Source organism: Neltuma alba, unplaced genomic scaffold (assembly GCF_004799145.2).
Source record: "Neltuma alba isolate B1F8T4 unplaced genomic scaffold, ASM479914v2 tig00012322_pilon, whole genome shotgun sequence".
Lineage (NCBI taxonomy): Eukaryota > Viridiplantae > Streptophyta > Magnoliopsida > Fabales > Fabaceae > Neltuma > Neltuma alba.
The window spans coordinates 185090-207131 of record NW_021636833.1 but is presented as its reverse complement, the minus strand read 5'-3'; the positions used below and the strand labels follow the sequence as shown (position 1 = coordinate 207131).

General features: G+C 36.5%; 2 protein-coding genes, 1 long non-coding RNA gene and 1 other non-coding gene across 10 annotated transcripts; 1 reads left to right on the top strand and 3 right to left on the bottom strand.

Moving 5' to 3' along the window:
- The first annotated feature begins 2183 nt into the window (after nt 1–2183).
- Nucleotides 2184–13737, top strand: LOC114726012 (serine/threonine-protein kinase CTR1). Of its 5 annotated transcripts, XR_003738467.1 has the most exons (18): nt 2186–2429; nt 2553–2822; nt 3582–3883; nt 3986–4127; nt 4476–4579; nt 4982–5187; nt 6093–6161; nt 6383–6511; nt 6639–6679; nt 8113–8181; nt 8262–8362; nt 8470–8554; nt 8656–8754; nt 10536–10604; nt 10699–10830; nt 11074–11168; nt 11508–11724; nt 13234–13737. XR_003738467.1 is itself a non-coding variant. In XM_028912576.1 (17 exons), the coding sequence occupies exons 2-17, from the start codon at nt 2616–2618 to the stop codon at nt 11581–11583; spliced, it is 1926 nt and encodes a 641-aa protein (XP_028768409.1). In that variant the 5' UTR covers nt 2186–2361; nt 2553–2615; the 3' UTR covers nt 11584–11909. The 5 variants fall into 5 exon arrangements, 3 of the variants coding, with proteins under 3 accessions (XP_028768409.1, XP_028768407.1, XP_028768408.1); XM_028912576.1 differs by lacking the exon at nt 13234–13737 and having other exon boundaries at nt 2186–2361; nt 11508–11909; XM_028912574.1 differs by lacking the exon at nt 13234–13737 and having other exon boundaries at nt 11508–11909.
- On the bottom strand, nt 13000–13854 carry LOC114726013 (uncharacterized). Of its 3 annotated transcripts, none has more exons than XR_003738471.1 (2): nt 13769–13854; nt 13000–13642 (listed from the first exon to the last, which is right to left on the bottom strand). It is a non-coding gene; the product is annotated as an uncharacterized LOC114726013 (long non-coding RNA). The 3 variants fall into 3 exon arrangements; XR_003738469.1 differs by having other exon boundaries at nt 13000–13702; nt 13769–13853; XR_003738470.1 differs by having other exon boundaries at nt 13000–13690; nt 13769–13853.
- A 1119-nt stretch (nt 13855–14973) lies between these two features.
- TRNAR-UCG (transfer RNA arginine (anticodon UCG)) lies at nt 14974–15047 on the bottom strand. Its single transcript has one exon. It is a non-coding gene; the product is annotated as a tRNA-Arg (tRNA).
- A 1664-nt stretch (nt 15048–16711) lies between these two features.
- Nucleotides 16712–17299, bottom strand: LOC114726004 (uncharacterized). Its single transcript, XM_028912562.1, has one exon. It carries the CDS (start codon nt 17297–17299, stop codon nt 16712–16714), a length of 588 nt encoding a protein of 195 aa, XP_028768395.1.
- Between the last annotated feature and the right edge of the window lie 4743 nt (nt 17300–22042).

Below are 22042 nucleotides of genomic sequence, written 5' to 3'. Positions count from 1 at the left end.
GTTTTGACAATTTCATGACATATTATTATTGTCAAAACTCAAAGTGAAGTTGTCAAGGGTCTCTATCTGTATTTTTACAATTCTAAGGTCTTGTTTTTGTAATTTTTCCAAAAAATTATTCATAAATTGTGACTTTTTGGAATTTCTATAATACTACAGCATATATGAATATAAACCTCGAGTGTTAGCTTAGAAAGAACAAAAATACGTTAACCCTCGAAAATCATGTAAGAAAATAATGATTAGTCAGAATGAAACACTCTCAAATTCAAGTTTGTGTGAAGGGAGAGAGGGATTGAGGAATAAATATAATTGGCTTAAGATTTATTTCATTTAATTAAGGATAGTTTTGAAAAGATAAAATAATTTTTAAAATATCAATTGATTTATTTCTATATTAAAAATTTATGGAGCTCACTAAATTGATATATTAAAAATATCGATTAATTTTAAGTATCTTTTTATTTTTATTTTTACTTGTGTAAATCAATGGAGTGTTTTTATTGGAAAAATTTAAATCTCTTTATCAAAATAATTTAAACTCCCTACTATCTTTTATTTATAAATAAATTTTAAATGTATTTACCAATATGTCCTTATTTACTAAAATCTAAAGTATACATTTGGTCCTTTAACTTTAGGTAAGATTTCAGTTTGCTCCATTGACTTTAAAAAGTATACTTTTAGTCCTTTAATTCTAAAATTATTGTCTTAAATAATGATTTTTTTAACAATTATAGTTGTTTTAAAAATTAAACTCAATATTATAGCATTTAGTAATGTTTTATCACCATTTAAGTGCTCAATATCATTATTTTTTGTTAACGGTTTTATGGTTAAATAACTAAAAGTTTACTTTTTAAAGTTAAAGGACCAAAATAAAATCTTATATAAAGTTAAAGAACCAAAAGTATATTTTAATCTTTACTAAAAAAGTTTCCTTCCCTGCCAACCACAACACATGGCTAGAGTGATAGTTGTCGCTGGGGCCACCACTGCCAGTGATATTAAATACTCTTGTATTCCTATTTATAAGTCATTTTTCACATATTTTACATAGGTCAAGAAAAATTTTAAACTTCATTAACTATTATTTAAAAGTTAACAACTTTTTGACTTTATCTCTATTTAATATACATTATACCTCGTGTAAATAAAATCAATATAATAATAAATGAAGGGTAAAATTGTACATCCATATAAAAAATTTCTCTTAGTGCCCTATAAATAAGAATAAAAATTGTTTTCTTTCTCTGCCCTATAAATAGGACCATAAGAGCATTAGCAAAGTGGCTTGATGGAAATCGAATATAACCTTTTTCTAATTACCAAAAAAAAAAAACCATTATAACCCTCGCAATGAAAACCATAATACTATACTCCTGGGCTCCTATTTATAAATTTTAAATTTAGAGATAAGTGTAATCTATTTTATAAGTTTCAATTTATGATTTGTCTTAATATTTAATATATTTTTTTATTTTATCCTTAATTATTTATTTTCTCTCCTTTGTCATATTTTCCACACATTCTCTTTCATACTTTTTCTTATTTATTATAAGAACATATTTAAAAATAAAATTATATCTCTAACATATTTATTACTTTTAACTAATTTTAATTAACAATTTGTTATTCGTGAATTAATTATTTGAAACTTATAACAAATATCGGAGAAAGTACATATAAAGGAATAACAGAAAAAGACCGTGAAATTACAAAATTTCAGATCAGAAATTCTCGCAAACATGTATTATTATAAGTGAGTCAATTATCGTAACGAACCCAATTTGAAATTTCATAATTTTCATGATTTTTTTTATCTTTCCATATACAAACTTTATAATACAAATTTTGTATTATATGACAATGTTTGTTTCCAAATTCCAACACATCTAATAAGAGCTGTGAATTTTGTAGTGCGATTTTTTATGCAGTACCTTTCCTCTTTTATACTTTTATTTCCGTGGCATCAAATGTTGTTTTGTATTTCTATTAATTAGGGAAATAAAAAAGCAGGCAAGTCCGGTAATTGAATAGTCGTTATATCTCTAAAAAATTGTGATGCTTGATTATGAGTTAACGGCGATTCATGCACGTGAAAGTGAAACCATGAAATTGAGGAACTTGTGTGTTGACGTTCAATGTATCAGCCCCATACAAACGCAAAGCAATCAATTGTGCTTGTGCGTTCGTTTTTCCTCACAGGACCAGCCAACCCCACCAATTGCAAGGCATCCTTTGTGAGCCCCACACCCTCCAAACACACCGCCCATCTCTCTCCCAGAATCTCCCGTTCTCTGTACCCCCAATTCAGCAATAATGGCGTGCGTACTGTGAACTCTTGCTGCTCTTGTTAAGGTAATTTGGGCTCTCCTCTATCTGCCACCTGAATGATCAGATTCCAGAGGCTGTGACTTGTTCAACAGGTGCTACTGAATTGGTGCTTTTATTTTTTCTGTTTTTTTTTCCCCGAAAGATTCCCGAATCGTTGTCCGTGCAAAATGGAAATGAATGGTGCTTTACCTGATAGCAGCGATAATCGGTTTCAGAGAACTGCTCCCGTGAGGGAATCGTCGTCTCCGGTGGCCGTGGTAGGTGGCAGTTTGCGACCGATGAATGTTGTTGACGAGTTTGATTACTGGAAGGGACAGCCGTCTTTCAAGAGTTGGGCCAAGCAAACTGAGGAGAGTTACCAGTTGCAACAGGCTCTGGCGCTTCGTCTTTCATCGCAGGCTGCCTGTGCGGATGATCCCAATTTCCTGGACCTGGAATCCAGCTCTTCCTCCAAGTCGGCTGAGGCAGTGTCTCATCGATTCTGGGTATGCAATTTTTTCCCTGAAAAATGTGGATTTAATCTAAACTACTGAAATTGTTATCTTTTCATTTTCTTGCTGATATTAAGGAAGATTCTGGTGGCTATTCCCTTTTTATTTGTTTCTAAAAATCATGGTTGGAAGGTTCAATATTGGGACATGGGGGGAGGAAAGGGAGCTGCTTTATAATTGTCTGTGAATACTTCAAGTTATATTTTTAATTTTATTTATTTCAAATGAATGGATTCGTTGTGAAGATAAAATAAATAACAGAAAGTGATGAACTCATACTTATTCCTGGGTTTCAAAGGAAAATTTCATCTTGATTTGCTTACGTGTCAATCATATGGAATCTATTTGCAATTTTGCTTAGCATTTGACTGTTAGTTTGCTTTAGTAATGTCGTACCAATAATATAACATCAAGTAAATTTTCAACCGTTTGCCCAGACTTTTAAATTTTTTTTTTCCGTGGACCAGATCAAGTAAGTTCACTTGAGTAATATAATATAATCAAGTGAGTTCACTTGAGCAATATAATATAATATGCGCCTTAGCTGTGAACACCAAGTAAATTTGGAGCTGTTTGCTTGAAATTTAAATCCCTTCTCGTTTACTGAACCAGGTAAATGTTGCACATTCAATGATCTCGCATACACGGACAATTGCGGGTGCACACATTTACTCATGCACACACCCAAACATGTGGGGTTACTCTTGTTCTAAAAAATGTGATTTAAATGCCTTTTCCTTTTACATTGATCAGGTCAATGGTTGTTTGCAATACTCAGACAAAATTCCAGATGGATTTTATCTTATCCATGGGATGGATGCATATTCATGGACTATAAGCACTGATCTGCAGAATGTTGGCCTGATTCCGTCATTTGAATCACTGATGTCAGTTGAACCATGTGATGATTTGTCAGTTATAGTGGTTGCAATTGACAAATCAAGAGATCCTGGTTTGAGAGAACTGCTAAATGGCATAGTTAGTCTTTCTAATAGCCGGATTACTAGAAAGGATTTAATCGATCACCTTGCAAATATTGTTTGCAGTAGGTTGGGGTAAGTGCACCCATCTTTGATATTGAAAAGGTAAAAAAGCGTTGTCTTAGAATTCACTTTTTTGTTGACCTCTTCTTAACAAGCTTTTGTTGTTTTCGAAAGGGGCCAAACCTGGACCGAAGAAAACTTATCTTCGCGCTGGAAGGAGTGCACTCAAAGTCTAGAAGACATCCTTCATTCTGTCATTCTTCCAATTGGAAGCTTAACTGTTGGCTTATGTGTCCACCGAGCATTGCTCTTTAAGGTATTATTTTTGCTCTATCTATAATTTAATGCATTATATTTTATGAATTACAATAAATCTATCTAATGATTCAACCAACATTCACTCAACATAATGCTTTTGAGTTCAAGTGGTTTCGTTCAGTCCTTGCCACCATTCCCCAATTAAAATTAAATTTCAGCATAATTTTTCATTTGCTTGTATTTTATCCACTCTTATAGTAAGAAAATTATTAGAATTTTGTATAATGTCATTCTCAATGGAATAATTATCAATTTCCCAACCAAAAATATATCTTCCATTTAGTGTATCATTTTCCCCTTATAATTTGGCGTCTTGAGTACCTACTGTTAACGTTTAACATTGCAGGTATTAGCTGATTCAGTGAACCTCCCATGCCGAATTGTCAAGGGTTGCAAGTATTGTAAAAAGGATGTAGGTGCCTCGTGTTTAGTGCAAATCAGCCCTGACAGGTTTGTTGCATTGATTAATTAATTAAATTAACTGTAAATTTCAAATTATTATTTTGAATTAAATGCAATGCTATTTTAAGTGAGAAGTAATTAAAATGGGTAAAAATTGGTGTATTAGAATCTGTCTACTAATTTTGGTTAAAAAAAAAAAAAATCTGTCTTTTAAAATTAATTGTTTAGTGTTGGAAAGAATATAACAACATTGTGGCTAATGGCTATAAAATTATTGTGTGCATTACTTATTATGCTTTTCCTCATAACAAATTAATTTTTCCGTCTATTAAATATGAATATAATACACGCACAAATATACAAGCCTTCCCTCTATTTGGATTCAGTTTGGTTATATAAATGCTGTTCTGAAGAAATCAGAAGAAAACAGTATCGAATACACTTTTGCAGGGAGTATTTGATTGATATGGTTGGAAGACCAGGGGCTATGAGCCAGCCCGATTCTTCCCTGAATTCTGCATCTTCATTATTAATTGCTTCACCACTATGTCATCCGAAGTTCAAGCCAGTTGAAACTGCTGAATATTCAAAGACGTTGGCCCAATTGTATTTCATGGACTGTCAAGGCCTGCAACTTGTATTTGACTCCAAATCAGGTAATTTTCTCTGATTCTCTGTGTGCGCGCTGTTCATATGTCTTGCATTTGGTTTTTTTTTTTTTTTTTTGGGGGGGGGGGGTGATGAAGTAGCATGGTGGAACTGGGTACTCCAACTTGTCTATTTAGACTTTCTGGTTGGAATGGAAATGTGGAAGAGTTATGAGGGAAGTTTCTAAATTTGATGGCTATAGATAAATTACTAGGATATTCTAGTTTGTTCAGCTATGTGGACCTTCGGGTTTGGGCAAATATATCTGACTAACACGCCATATTTCATTCAAAATAAGCTTGCTTTTTGGGCTGACACAGAACATAGGCAAAAAAAAAAAGAAAAGAAAACATTAATACAATAAATGGGATGAACCAAAATCATATGGAAGAGCTGAATTGAGGAGGGTTGATGCTCCAAAAGGGGAGTTAAACATCAGGTATCAATGCTAATCACACAATAGCTGGTTGAGAAAAGACGGGGTTCTTGTCATAAAAATAGACTGGAATCAGCCTTGGATTCTCTGGTCAGATTTGAGACGTTTTAGAATATTTCAACTGGGCAGTGCATTAAGATTCATGCTTGTTAACACGTGGTAAATAATTTGCTTTAATGCAGTGGTTTTTCTTAGTTTCTTCTGTAGTGTCACAATATTAACATACGTCAGTGGAATGTTCATGTAGCGTTCTTATTTTTAATTCGCCCTATGGTTGTAAATTTGTTTTATTTTCTCACCGCAATAAAGACAATAATGAAATGATTTCCAGCTTTAAAAAAAAAAATGTTGATATGTCTACTAACTAGTGTGTTTTGTCTCCCATGATATTGTCACCTAATAAATCTTAACTTTTATTTATATTGTTAATGGTGAATGGCGAAATAATACTTTAAGTACTGATTTCCACCATGACAGGTGGTGCAGTTGATCATAGTGATGGAATTGATCGAAAGCCTACTGAAGCTTTTAATGCAAACTACGCAGGTGGGAAAATTCATCTAACTGGTTTGATAAGAATGAATCACCTCTATGTTAAAGAGCAGATGACCCAGTCATTGAAAATGATTAATGTTTAATGGACAAAATCATGTCCTAATTAATAAACTCAAGAATCAATGTACTCTGTCTGGAGGTTCTGGTGCTGTCATACTACGTTGGCATTGTATAGCGTCCATTTGATATGCCAAGCTAATTTCTTTTTACAGAAGAGTATGCGTCATTCAAAAAGGCAAACCAGTCAGTATTGGATAATCAGAGTCACAAGATTGATCTTGATGACGATGATCTGGAAATTTTATGGAGCGAACTTATTTTGAAAGATAAAATTGGAACAGGTATGTCATTTGACACCTCATGATTTTCATGCTGAAAAGTCTCCAGATGCTTCGCACATTTTTATATATCTCAATGAAATGTGTCACCAAAAAATGGACATAAGTTTGAATGGCAACTGCATTTCAGGTTCATTTGGAACTGTCCTTCGTGCAGATTGGCGTGGTTCTGTAAGGATTTATTTTCCGGAGCTTCTTATTGCTTTTTTTTTTTTAGCGATATTTTCCTCAACTTCTTGTTAAAGATGCATTATTTTGCATCATAAGCATGTTCATATTTACATGGTGGTTCTGGGGGACCATAAATGGTTCCTGACGATGATGTGCTGTTGTGCTAGAGAACCAAGTAATGGCCTTAGATTTTTTTTAAAAATAAAACAGTGAAAAAAACTACAGCAGCTATAGCCTAAATCAGAATCAAGCTGCTTATTACTACAGGTATCAAACACTATGACACAAGACAAGTTTAAAGTAGGATCATAGGTAGCTTGGTACCCAGGAACCACAGCAGTAGAGTGCCGGTCAGCATCCTTGATTTGCTGCCGAACTTCCCTATGCGAATGCATACTGACATCTTACGATTCAGAAGTTTCCCTGCATCAGCTGAGTCCGTTTCTAAGAGAACCCTTCTAAAACTGTGATCCCATGCCAACTTCAGCCCAAGCATATAATCCCACAGTTCAGCCGAGAGAGGGTTGCCTCACCTAAGTTGCAAATGAAGGCATGCATAAAGCTACTTTCATTTCTACAGATACCTCCACGTCTGGCTTGAGCATACAACTCAGAAATGACACCATTAATGTTAACTACTTAACTTTGAACCATCCCTCTTCAGGCAACCTCCAGCTGTTGTGGGTTCTATCCACGCTGGCAAAACCACCTCTAGCAAAGATACTATGATTCCCATCATGGATACTGCTAAGAGTACTTCTTACTTGTCATTCCTAAAAAAAATTCCCTCATCACTTCATCACCGGATTAGCCAACAAATAATAGCAAATCATGAATCCAACCTCGCCCCTCCAAAAAAAAATTTTTTGGCTTCTGGATAGGCAAACAATGAAGGTAGGAGGAATTCTCCTTGTGTAAGCCTGCGCTGCTGGTGAGTGGTGGCGTGGAGCATATTGGACCAATTTACTGAGCGTTGTAACCCTGTTAAGTTGACATGGAATTACCTGGACACCATAATTGAAGAGATATTTTGATGAACATTTCGTGATTGGGTTTTCTTTGTTCTCATTTTTATATTTTTAAGTGATAGAAACTGATTTAGGCCTATGATCGACGGCTTAAATTTTAAAATTTTATGTCTACTGATTGAGTGTTACAAGTCATACATTTCTGCTTCTGGCCTCTTGATTTGTGGTTTAACATTTTTCTCAGGTAGGAAACAATACAGATGAAGTAAAAAAAAAATGTTTACTAAAGTGTTGAAAAGTAGGACTACTTGCAAATATCGTTATTTTTTCCAAGGGTGTCATTATCTTTGTGTTGGTTGTGCTGCCACTATTCCATTCTTTTATTGCATTCTCCATTCTTTCTATTTTTTGGGAGGGGTCGGGGTATCTAATATTGTTACTTAATCCAGAACATGTAATTTTTAGGATGTTGCTGTGAAAATTCTCAAGGTTCAAGGTTTTGATGCAGAACGATATGAAGAATTTAGAAAGGAGGTATGCTTTCTAGTAGATTTAGTGCATATATCTTTATTATTCCGCTTGATTTCTCTTCAATATAACAGTTTGTTTCTTAGGTATCACTCATGAAACGTCTGCGGCATCCAAACATAGTTCTCTTCATGGGTGCAGTTTTTGAACAACCCAACTTGTCAATAGTGACAGAATATTTATCAAGGTGCAATGATTTTCTGGAATGATCATCTTTAAAAGTGCTACTCACCTTTGTGCTTACTTGAAGTTAAAAAGAGTGTCACCAAGTAAACAGTCTGTTTGGAATTTCAGAGGAAGCTTGTTTGAACTTCTGCGCATGCCAGATGCTAGATTAGTTCTCAGTGAGAAGCGTCGGTTGAGTATGGCTTATGATGTGGTATGCACTCATTGCGAAAAAGCTGCTAGTCTTGCTGTTTCCATGTCTTTTTTCCATCAAACGCAGAATAATACTTTTGCGTTGTTGTCTATGTTGTCCAGGCAAGCGGAATGAATTATCTTCATCAAATGAGACCTCCTATTGTTCATAGAGATCTTAAGTCTCCAAATCTTTTGGTGGACGATACTTACACGGTCAAGGTGACTTCAGAGAACTTTTGCTTTGCTTGCTACATGGCCTTTTTTCTTGGTTGGTTTTGGCCTTGACTTGGATTCAAACTCAGATCCTTTGGGCTTAGAGATGACTCCTATACCACTGATCTAAAGCTAAATGGTGCCTCATGCATTGCCTTTTTTGCCTTCCACTTGGATTCAAACTCAGATCCTACCGAGATGGAGATGACTTCAGTGTTAGGAATCTATACCTTATTGGAGCTTGCTGCATTATTTGATTTAATACCCAAGTGCTCAGAAACTAAAAGAATTTTTTTTTTTTTTGGGGGCAAACTAAACTAAGAACTTTTATTTGATATATTTTTGTGCTTTTTCCTCATTTTTAAGAGAGCCTGCTCTAAGTTGTGTCACATGTCTGTGAAATCATTTAAAAATTATATGGATGGTCACTGAACAAGAATGAAGGATCTAAAAGATTCCAAGTCTTTTTATAAATGTTGGGTTCAAAGGCCATGACCTTGTATTGATATACCATCAATGGGAACGTTTGATGCAACTTCACACTTTTCTTCGGTTTGGATTTTTTGCTTATTTGAGAAAATCCTTCAAGTTGATTTTTTAACCCTTGGAAACTTTTATTTATCAGTTGTTTGAGAAAATATTGAAACATGAATTTGCAATGAGGAAAGAGGGTATTTGAGTTCCAAGTCATTGAGGGGCTTGTGATTAGGGGTGGCAAATGGGTGGATGGGGGAGCAAATTGTAATGGGCAGGTCAAACTTGACGCATTGACCAGCCTAGAATCTAGTGAGAAACCTCTAAGATAATTCAAATCCACACGAATTCTGCAATTGCATCTGTCCATCCACTGACAGGTATATTTGGATGGATGTCATCTTGAAACTTCTTGTGCACAGGTGTCTTTGATCCGTGACATATATCGTGGGTGATATATGGATTATCTCATTAATGGATGTCATTTTGAAAATTTGGTTCTTCAAACTTTTATGGGAAGCAGACTCATCTGGAGGATCTTATTCCTATAAAATATCTATTCAATGCCTGCACCAGAATAAACGTGAGTTGAGAAAGTTGTTATAGCAGCTTCTTTAAGGACATTCTTTTGTTCAATTCATTTTGGGGCGCAAATGACACACTTCTTCCAAGGGGATAGGACACGAAAAATAGTAGAGAGTTCACCCTGTTCCTCTCTCTCTCTCTCTCTCTCTGTGTGCGCGTGTGCGGGGGGCCACTCCTTCCACCTTTAAGGATTCATTCTAAAATCAAAGATTGATCCATTACTGTGATATTGGAGGCTGAAAGGGTCAGCTGATGGCCAGTCAATTCACCATTTGCTAACATTGTCATTACCAAATTTTAACAATGGTTAGATTGTCATTTAGGATTCCTAGATGGAGATGCGTTGTCCCTTGTTTTTCGTAGATACATTAAGTATGTCCCTTGTGTTGCATAAAGTTTGAAAAATAAACTATAATGCTTATAATTTCAAATAGTGTGGCTTATTAGAATTCTTATATTATATATAGATATAGATAGATGCTAGACGTCTTGGAATGAGCCCTAAAATGCGTAGAGTCTTGTAGTCGTAGTTCATATTTTAAGAGGCGTGCTAGTATTTTAAACTGTTTGGTCTATTGCACCACCCATCCTTGCAACTCCTGCCTTTCTGCATCACCATTATGATTGACAGATGCTTAACTTTATCATTTCTGTGTCTTACATATATGGATATTAAAAAAATTATGGTGAGAATATTGGCAACAATTTATTTTAACATTATCTGTCAGGTATGTGATTTTGGTCTCTCACGTACCAAGGCAAACACATTTCTTTCATCTAAAACAGCCGCTGGGACGGTAAGTTCTATTTCATTCTTTTGGACATTTTCGTATTAATTACCTACTTGGCCATTTCACAATCTAAATACGTCTCTGTTATGAACATGAACAGCCTGAGTGGATGGCGCCAGAAGTGATTCGTGGTGAACCATCAAATGAAAAATGTGACATATTCAGCTTTGGTGTAATCCTGTGGGAACTAGTGACCCTGCAACAACCTTGGAGAAATTTAAATCCGTCTCAGGTTGTTTTCTTGTCAATGCGCTTTAGATTGTTAGCTAAGCTGTAAATACCATGGACAGAAGAAAATATAAGTGTTCTTATCTATTATGGATGTGGTCATTGCTTTGCTGTTCTTCTATATATATACAGAGTAAAGACTTTGTCTTTTTTTCTTCAAAAGCTTTGACAAAATATTGGATTGAGGTTTCAACATCCACTTGTTTGGCTTGCTATTCTCTTGACAAGCAGTCTTCCGTTACTACAGGTTGTTGCAGCCGTTGGTTTCATGGACAGAAGACTAGAGATGCCGACCTATGTGAATCCCAAAGTGGTTGCCTTGATTCAACTCTGCTGGGCCGTGTAAGTAGAATAAAAAATTAAAAAAAATTAAAAATAAAACAAAATAAATTTTGGAGCAACAGATGCTTGTACTGTGTGTATAAGGTATTTTGAGGAATATTCTGCTTCCAAAAGATGGATAGATAGATTAAGCAAATACTGGGAAAACATGGAAGTATGTCAAAATAGTGAATATCAATGAAAAGTGATTGGCTCTGCTTGCATGATTCTTGGCTTGTCTATCATTTAGATTGGCGTGCCTAAGAATTCTGTCCCTCCTTCTTTTGTAATTCCATGTTTAATTCACAGATTTACCTCTATCTCCATTATCATTCTGATGGCAACCTGGTTATGTTGTAGTGAACCCTCGAGCCGCCCCTCTTTCTCCTATATTATGAACTTTCTGCAGCAAATGATTGCCGATACTCAAGGGTGAACAAGTTCATGCTGATCTATGTCTCTGACTTTATACAGAAGTAGAACATCGTTTCAAAAGAAATATGTGTGTGTATGTGTACATATAAGATCATTTTTTGGTGATGTCATTTTGATGCTCCTGGTTACCTTTATTGCTCAGGTACTAAGTGGAGCTTTAGTTATTACCTTCAAGTTTTGTTCAGTGTAACAATACTCATTTTAGTTTAAAGTGCAAAATTATTTTTGAGGATAATGTACATTTAATGTAAGTGAATTGAGCTGTTAAACAGCACTTAATTCTTTGACTGACATGGATATTGCCTTTTACACACTCATAAGTATTCTCTCATCAGGTGTTCATCTCCATCTCTCTAATTGTTAATTTTTAGAAGGGTAAAAATTCATGAAATTGAAAGTATTGAAACTATACTATGAACCGTGAAATTCCTCAGACTTTTATATTTTATATTAATATCTATGATCATGATTTATGATTCCATTGGTCTTTGAAGCCTGTCATGTCCCAAGAGCCTCTTTGTTATGGTGTATCACTCTGTTCACATTTGGTTTGCGAGGAAAAACATATCGAAACTAAGCTATTAGTTTGAACAGTTAAGTTACAAGATGATCCCAGAGACAGAGCACGGATCACGTGCAGCCAAGCAAATGTTTGATGTATTTTCTTCTTTTGACATTATTCTGACTGGGACTACATCTTTGCACAGTTCCTCATGACATAGTCATTATCATATGAATGTGATGCGCAGGGATATTAAAAATTACCCCCTCATCTTATTTATAAGCCATTTTTAATATATTTTATATACATAAAAAAAATTTTAAATTTTATTAACTCTGAAAAGTAAAATTGCATATTCATATGAAATTTTTTTTCTCTATCCTATAAATAAAACTAATAAATTTTTTTCTTCTACCTTATAAATAGGACGAGAGAAACGATAGTTATTTTAGAATGTGTTACCTCTCATATGAACTGATATATCACTAAACTAAAAATTTAAAACAATTTAGTTTATTCTATACTTTATTATAAGCGACAAATTATTTTATATTATAGTTTATTATTATGTGTATGACAAAATACTTAAAAAAACGCAAATTTATTTATTGAGGGTCCCACAGTTTTCTTTATTATATGAAAATTAAATAAGAAAAGAAAAACTATGTGAAAACATAAACAATGAAATTAAACAACAATTAATAAAGCACATGCACACCAACCAATGCAATGGGAAAAATACGCCTCAACCAGTGGAAGCCAAATTTAACAAGAACCACTAATTTTTTAAAACGTCAACCATGAAAATCCAAACATGCAATATTGTCTGCTACTTTTAGATAATTTGTTAATCCTTTGTCCAAAGTACATGTACTGACTCATTTTAAACCGCATGTACACCAATGCTCCCAACTCTTAAAGAGGGACATTCAGATCCAGAACATCCATAAATAACACAATCTTGATTGAGGCATCAAAGTATTTGAACTTTACATGCTCCTGCCTCACATTTGACATCTGTCAATTCTTGCATCATCTTAAAAAGCGCCCCTTTATTTTTGGTTTTTTTTTGGGGGGAGCCTTTAGCTACGAGTCTAGCTTTGAACAACCTCATTTGCATTAAGCTTAATCATGAATGGCCATTTGCAGTTAATGGGTAAATTTTCTGGCGGTAAGGGCACGAGAGACCATGCTTCAATTCTTTGTGCAGTCGAAAATTCTTCCTCCACACAAGTTTCCCGGTGTGCTTGATGGAGAGGGCTACCAAAACTGATGCTGGTTCGTTGATGACAAGATCCAACTGTAAACGTGAGAAATGGGTCTGCAGATACCAGACTTGGCTAGAGAACATAGGATTAAGAAACATTTACGTTTGAGGATATTTAGACCAGAGATGCTTGAGGCTGAGTTGCTTCACCTGTGGCTAAGGCAAAAAGAACTTGAAGGTATTCTTGATTCCCATTTTTTGCAAGAATAGCTTCTGAACCTGCTACGCACACTTGCAGCTTGTAAACATTTATGGTTGCGAGGATTTGTTGCCTCCATAGAGGAAAGATTTCTATCATTAAGCTTGGTCAATATTGTGATTGAAGATTGCTCCTTCCTTCTAAGAAGTGAACTATAAGCAGATGTTGATCATTCTAGTGCGGTCCACTGAATGCTCCGTAAATGTGTACATAGGTACCTGGCTCCGTTGGTTATAACTTTCTAAGAGAACAGATGCCTAGCTCATAAATGTGATCAACAGATTTCATATCTCTTAACATCAGTCAATAATGTCACCTTAAATAAACACAAAGGTGGCGATGAAAAGTCAACCAGATAAGCAGTTGCAACATTTCAACAAAAAAGGAAAAAAAAAAACAGAGAGAAAAGAAAAAAGAGAGAAAAGAAAGAGTGTTAACGTATTGCATTATGTTACAAGTGAAAAATGGTACTACCATTAGTGTAGTGCAAATTGCCCTACAAAGTGTATACTATTATACTAAGGAGAGGAGATAGTATAAACCCAGCTTCTTCATTACATTCCTTCGGAAATTAAGAGAAAGAAGTAATTTCACGGAATTAGTATGAACTAAAATGAGAGATGCTCCATCCATTCACATGTCATCCCTCATTCTCAATTTAAGAGCCATTTATACAGGTTCACATCTTAGTTCTCAAAGAAAGAAAAATGAATCAAGAATGAAGAGAACTATGCACAAGTTGATTCTACAGTACATCGGAACTTGAAATGTCATTCAAACCAATCGGTAACTCATCCAGGGAAGATTTACAATATAGGAGAATCGATTACCATGATCTAAAGAAGGGTGATGAGAATGAAAATAAGAAGAGCGGCAATGAAAGAATACTTGAGCGCGGCAAGAAGAATGGCCAATGAGATAAAAAAGAGTTGCCAGAGAACTTGAACACTTGCCCATGTAAGCAGACCCGTCAAACAAAGGGCCAACACATTGTCAGGATCAGGATCAAGGAGACTCCGCCAGTTGAAATTGAAGAAAGGTCGTCGATCTTCACCCGAATTATCCTTGTCCCCATTTGAAGAAACGCCGTCTTGTTCTGGTTTGTCTTCTTCCTTCAGTTCGTTCGGCCCATTATTGTTCTCTGCGAATACCACAAGTGTAGTGGGTTGTCTGGGGATAAAAGGTTGGGTTTTCAGAAAAGAAGAAGAGAAGGGGGAGAAGTAAGAACGGCAAGAAGGGCTTTGCGTTGAAGCTCGAAAAAATGGAGTAGAGATTGAGGGCTGGTAGAGAGAAGTGAACCCTAGCATGGCTTCCTCATCCAAATGAGGATTGGGTGAGAAAATCAAAAGGTTTTGATTAAAAAACCGGTTTTGGATCGGCGTTTCCCATTGCGAGGGAAAGAAAAAATAGTACTATATGCGTCCGACCACAGTGGGAGTCGAACCCACGACCTTTTGATCCGAAGTCAAACGCGCTAATCCACTGCGCTATGCGGTCTTCGGTGACTTTACTGCCAAAACTTTATATCTACTAACTCCACATATTTCCAATATGTGTAATATAATTGTGAAGACTGTATTATACTATGTGTTCCCACAATAAGTGACATAAAAGGTGTGATAAAATGTACAAGAAGCTACATTTTTCATAGATGATCCCATGCATAGGAAAAGGAACAGTCAAATTGGAATCTTAATTTCTCAAGAGGAACGAGAAGCACAAGTCTTCACAAAAGTCATAAGACCACCGGCGCCTGGACTTTATTGCGATTTGCGAGGCTCAACTTTTGGGCCTCACTCGGTATTTTCATTAAAAAAAAAAACAGTTTACTTTTATAAATAAAAGTTATGAATAATATCAACCAGATTGTCTCTAGTGTAATAATTAGTTCTTTATAACATGACCAATCAAAATTTAAATTTTTACTAAGAAAAGTTTTTACATTTAGTGTTGAACATGATATCACACGATATTATTACCTCATATTCTAATTATAAGACTTTATTTATAGTTTATAAATAAGGTTTTATAATCAGAATCAGAAGTAGTATTATGTGTCATGAAACATTATTTTGCAGTTCCTTTTGCTTTCTTTCTTTCTTTTTATTATTATTTATTTTTTCAGGGATTGGGTTATGGGTGAATAATCTTGCAACAGCTCGTTTGGAAACCTCGTTAACACAAAGGCGGGCGGCCACACGTTGCGGAGTTTGTGACTTGGTTGGTTAGGATCAGGCGAGCTCACGTGCATTTAATTAATATGGTTCCGCCACAGCCAAAATACGGCTATAAGCCGGCATTAACCCACCTTGGGAAAATAAATATATATTTTGGCTAAAAGGATAACACTCCCATTACTTAAATTTTCAATATTAGAATTGTTTAACTAATTTCAATATACTACATCCAGTCCAGTCTTTGATATAAGATCTTATTTGATTTTTATTTTGATCCTAAATATAAGACCTTAATTCACTTTGTTTCTCATATTTATTTATTTTTTTCAAGATAGTCCTTCTAATAATAATAATTCTAGCCAATAAACTTGACTAGTAAGGATATTTTAAGAAAGACAGCACATATTTATTACAAAAAAATTAACTTAATTTATTTTCTTAATCTACTCGTCAATTAGCTCTTATGTTTAGGACCAGAGATTGTAATAAATAAGTCAAACAAATTTTTTCTTATAACAAATATGATATGGAAGTTATACCTATACAATATTAGATTATATATTATTTTTCATAAATTATGTAAATTATTTTAAGAGAAAATATAAATATGAAAGATTACTGAGATATCATATTTGAGATAAAATTTAATCCCTAACTAGTTAATATAGTAAAAACTAGAGAGACTACTATTCATGAAATAAAATTTTATATTTGGATTCTTTTTGGAAGTAAGAAAAAAATCATCCTGGGGGAATTATTTTACCTTGGATGGTATTAATTAATGATTGTGAAAAAATCGTGGGCTATGGACCTAAGCCTGAGAATTGTTAAAGCATGTAGGCTGCAGCCCATTGCAAGGATTGGTCCCATGTACATGGCCAATTTGGGTTCTCATGGATGAATAAGCAAAATATTAATAATATTTTTTTTAAAATTTTTGTCGGCAAATAATATGTCAAATTCTTTTGAAGAAAATAGCAGTGTTCAAGTGCAAATAGAAATACCTAAATGGACTATGGGCCCTTTCCATGTGTACTTTGGTCCTTCTGTTCCCATGTCGATTAGATTGCAATCATTCATGTTACTGCAGAACTTGTTGCATTTCCTTTCATTCACCTTGATTCCTCCTCTTTGCTCTTCTGGTGTTTTAATATCATTAAAGTCACCTGCTAGGAGCCATGGGCCATTAATATTTCTTGACATGGATTTTAAAGACTCCCATAGTAATTGTCTTTCAGCTGCTCGTGGGCTTGCATAAATTGCTGTGAAGAGCCACTTGCTTCCTCTTAGGCCGTTGACCTCACAGTGTAGAAATTGGTGATGTTTCTCTAGGGCTTTTAGCTTAATATTTTCATCATCCCATAGTATCCATATTCCCCCTGACATGCCATTTGCCTCTACTATTTCCTGATATTTGAAACCCATTCTCTTAATAGCTTTTTGAGCATTTATTCCACTGCATCTAGTTTCTACTAAGACTACCAATGAAGGTTTTAATCTCTTTTTCATATCTTTCATAGCATGACCGAAAGCATTTCCGGCTGCTCCTCTAACATTCCAGACTATTATCATTAAAGATTGAGAAGGAATAGACGAGCACCTAGCAACTTGCACCGCTGGTTGACTCTTCCATGTGGATTCGTGTGTCTCTTTGTTGACTCTCAAGTCCTTCTACTTGGTGCTGTAGTGTTTTCTCCACTTCTGAGAGGCCCATTAGTTCCCTGGCGTCCGTTGGATCCGGTGGTTTATCTTCCTCCAACTCCATGTTCAGGTCGCCTTTGCCTGGGAAGCCCCCCAAAGAGCTATCCATGATAGAATCTTCAATTTGTGGCCCATGTACTGCTTCAGGACTAGTTTGGGTTTCTTTTGACTGGCCCACTGTGGATACTTTTTGTCGCTCAACTGGAGGCCTGACTCTTCCTTCCTTGGGCCCATGTGCTTTGTGTTGTAGTTGGTTCAAATTGGCATCTCTTTCTGTCCCTTTATCAGTCCTATTTATTATCCCTGTCTGTTCTCCGCCTTGTTTCCTTCTCTCACCGTCACTTTTCTGGCGCTGGGAGGTTCCTCTTTCTTTTAGGCCACCATCAATATTCAGGCTTACACTAGCTTTTTCGGTTGGTTTTTTCACCCTTGGTACTTGTTTCTTCTTCTCATCTGCTTTTTTCTGCTCTTTTATATTGTCCTCCTTTCTACCACCTTTGTTCATAGTAGCAGCACTAGTTATTTCTTGTAGAGACTGCTTGTCAATGTCATCTGTCATCTCCCCTGTTTCCATATCTTCCTCCGCCTCCAAAAGTGAGTATTTCGATGTCTCTCCTATTCTCATTTTTGTTCTGACACCTTTTACCTGCTGTTCTCCTACTTTTCTTTCCTTAGTCAGATTTCTTTTCCCTTTTCTCGAGTTCTGCACCACCATCCACCCACCGTAAACGGTTGCCGGAGCTTCGTCACTATTCATGTTTCTTCGACTAATCTCTCCCTCCTGTCCGTTCTGTCTTTCATTTTGGTTAGCTACTGAGTTTTCTGGTGGATTTTTCAGGGGGCAGTGTTCGGATGAATGACCAAATTTGCCGCAGATAAAACATATCTGTTGAAGGCCTTCATATTCAATTCTTAATTCGTTCCCATCTACTGAGTATGAGGGTAGCAGCGGCATATTAAGATCTACCTCTACACACATACGTGCATACATTGTTCTTGCTCGAGTGAGAGTCATCTCGTCAACTTTAATTGCTGTTCCGATTTTGTTGCCCAAGTTATAGAAAAATTTCCTGTCATAATAATCCCCTGGTAAGCCTGGTAGCCTCACCCAGACGGCAACTTTCTGTATTTTTTCGTTCCAGACCTTGAAATTGCTTTTCCATGTTTGGACGGTTAGGTAGTGGTCCTGTATGAGCCATGGTCCCCCTTCTAGTGCCAGGTAATAGTCATCTAATGCTTGAAAGGTTGCGGTCATATACCCATTTCCGATGACATTGAGCTCCACCTTTCCTGCCTTCCCCCACATTAGTTGTACTTTCCTCTGTAGTTGCATGAATCCTGTGGAGCCACCTAATAGTTTAATGATCAGAGTATTCTCCCATTTTTTCGCCAATCTTCTTCTTTCTTCTTCAGAAAATTCTATCTGTGGTCCTTTCGCCGTGTCAACTATATTGACCCCTTTCCTTAGCTCCTCATCGTCATAGAACAGGAGATTTCCGTCCCACGGGTCCTCTTGGTCTGTTGCTCTGTTTTTCTGTTCCTCTATCTTGCTTCTTGGTTTCAGGATATCTCTATATGAGATAGTGTTTTTCTTTGATGGTGAACTCATTTCATCGTCCCCCACCATCCATGGTTCCTCTCTTGGCTGCAGAGATATTTCCCCAGAGAAACTTCCTTCAGTTCTTAGTTGTTTTCCTCTTGCTTCCTCCACAGCTTCCATAGTCATTGTCAGTGCTTTCCCATTTTCTGCTATCTTATCGTTGCTCGGTTGGTGTTGTAACCCATCCATCGGTGCCTCCGTTCCATCCAAATGACGGTCCGGGGGTTGATTCCGTGGTGGCGTCTCGGAAGTGGTCATGGTAAACTCAGCGCCCCTCTCTCGTTCTAAACTTCACTCTCTCTCTCTCAAACTTCGCTCTCTCTCTCTCATCGTTCTGTGAATTTTTCTCAGGTTCTTTACAAAAAACTTGACAGGGCTTTATGTAACACTGCCTGGAGAAACAGATTTCATGAAGCAACTGTCAAAGTAGGAACCAGAGTTCAATCTGACCACCACCCACTCTTGATCAGACTCACACCAGTGACTCATAATCAACGAGCTCGACCTTTTAGATTTGAAGCAGCTTGGCTCAATCATGAAAATTTCAAGCCAATGCTCAGGAATAAATGGACAGGAGATCTAAACATCAGAGCTGAATTGGGAGTTTTAAAAGAACATTTGGAAGAATGGAACACAGATGTGTTTGGACACATTGCTCAAAAGAAAAGGAGGCTCTTGAATCGTCTAGGAGGTATACAAAAAGCAATGCAGGAGAAGCCTAGCAATCACCTGGAAAAACTTGAAGAAAGTCTCAGAGAAGAATTAAAGGCAGTTTTAGAACAAGAAGAAATTTTTTGGTTCCAAAAAGCAAGAACCAAGTGGCTAATAGATGGAGATCGTAACACTTCCTATTACCACACAAAGACTACAATTAGAAGAAGAAGAAACAGAGTCACCATGCTAAGAGATACAAATAGTAATTGGGTAGAGGGCAAAAGAGAAGTGGGGGAATTAATCAACCAATTTTTCAGATCACTTTTTACTGAGGATGAAGATCAAAGAAAATGGGTGCAGACAAGACATTCCTGGCCTAAAGTCAAGAAAGGGGACTGGGAACTAATCGGGCAGACTATCACATCCGAAGAAATAAAGAAAGCTATGTTTTCAATAGGGGGTTTCAAAGCCCCAGGAGAGGATGGATTTCCAGCCATATTCTTCCAGAGAAACTGGGAAATTGTGGGAAACAGTGTTTGTGAAGCGGTGAAGGAAATGTGGAAGGAAAAAGAAAATCTGAAGGCAGTAAACAATACACTGATTACCCTCATACCAAAAGTTGATACTCCGGAAAGAGTAAATCAGTTAAGGCCGATTTCTCTCTGTAATGTAATTTACAAATGTGTCTCCAAAATTATTGTTCAAAGACTAAAAGGCATCATGGCCAATATTGTTTCCCCTTTCCAAGTGAGTTTTGTCCCTGGGAGAAATATCCATGACAACATCATCATTGTCAATGAGATGATACATTCAATGAGAAAGAAAAGAGGAAAGAAAGGCTACATGGCTATCAAAGTAGATCTTGAGAAGGCTTATGATAGAATCAGTTGGAACTTCATGGAAAAAGTGCTAGAAGAACTCAATTGCCCAAAGGAGATGATCGATAGAATTTTGGGTTGTATTCATACAAATTCTACACAGATTCTTTGGCATGGTGAGCGATTGGAGGAGATCAAGCCTACTAGAGGATTAAGACAGGGCGATCCCATTTCCCCTTATCTTTTTGTGCTCGGCATGGAAAAACTCACGCACCTTATTCTTGATAGAGTGAAAGAGAGAAAATGGAGAGGTTTGAGAGCTGGTCGAAAAGGGCCAAAAATATCACATATGATGTTTGCTGACGACCTTGTTCTTTTTGCAGAGGCAAGCACTGATCAAATTAAAGAAATTTTACATGTTTTGCAGGTGTTTGGAGAGATGTCAGGTCACCAAGTGAGCCAAGAAAAAACACACATATTCTTCTCACCCAATGTGAGTCACATAGAACAAAGACGGATCTGCCAAGTTAGTAAATTCAAAGCTGTAGAGGACCTGGGACGCTATCTTGGAGCTCAAATATCTAGCCCAAGGAAGAGGAGGGAGAAATACACTCATATAGTTGAGAGAGTCAGGAAGAGGTTGAGTGGTTGGGAGGCAGCGAGCCTCTCTCTTGCGGGTAGAATAACACTGATCAAATCAGTAACTAGCCCCATGACTCTGTACCCCATGCAACACGACCGGTTACCAAGAGGAATCACAGAGGAGGTTGAGAAAATGCAAAGAAAATTCCTTTGGGGTGACACAGAGGAGAAAAGGAGAAGGCATGTAGTAGCATGGGAGAAGCTTTGCAGACCCAAGCATGAAGGAGGAATTGGACTCAAATCCTGCAAGGCATGAACGACGCGTTTCTTCTTAAACTTCTATGGAGAATGCACGACAATCCAAATGACTTATGGGTGCAAGTTCTATTCGGAAAGTATGGCAGATCCAGGATCGAGAGAAGAGAGATGGAGGCTAAGGCAGGAGATTCCAAACTATGGAAAGAAATTGTTAAGATGCAAGAACAGTTTCATGTAAATCTAGAGCGTGAAGTTAGAAATGGTGCAAGCACACTGTTTTGGAAAGATAGGTGGCTACCAAATGAAGACTGTCTTATCAAGTATATCCCAGAAGAAGTGGAAATCAATGAGCAACTCCTAGTGAAAGATATGATTGATGAATATGGAGAGTGGAAGATAACAAGTTTTGAACATTTACTTCCTGAGCATATAATCCTGAAAATATGCTCAACCTCCGTTATAGCAGATATGGAGGATAAAGATACGCTCAGATGGAAACTGAATGAACGAGGAAGCTTCACCACTGCTAGTACCTATGCATGGCTTCAAAATACGCCACGGGCACACTCAAAGAATATATGGGACTGTGTTTGGAAACTAAAAGTTCCTGAACGAATAAGGGTCTTCTGTTGGATGATGATCCACCAATGCCTACCTACAAAGAAGCTCACAAGCAAATGGGATGGAAGTCCAGGCTTCTGT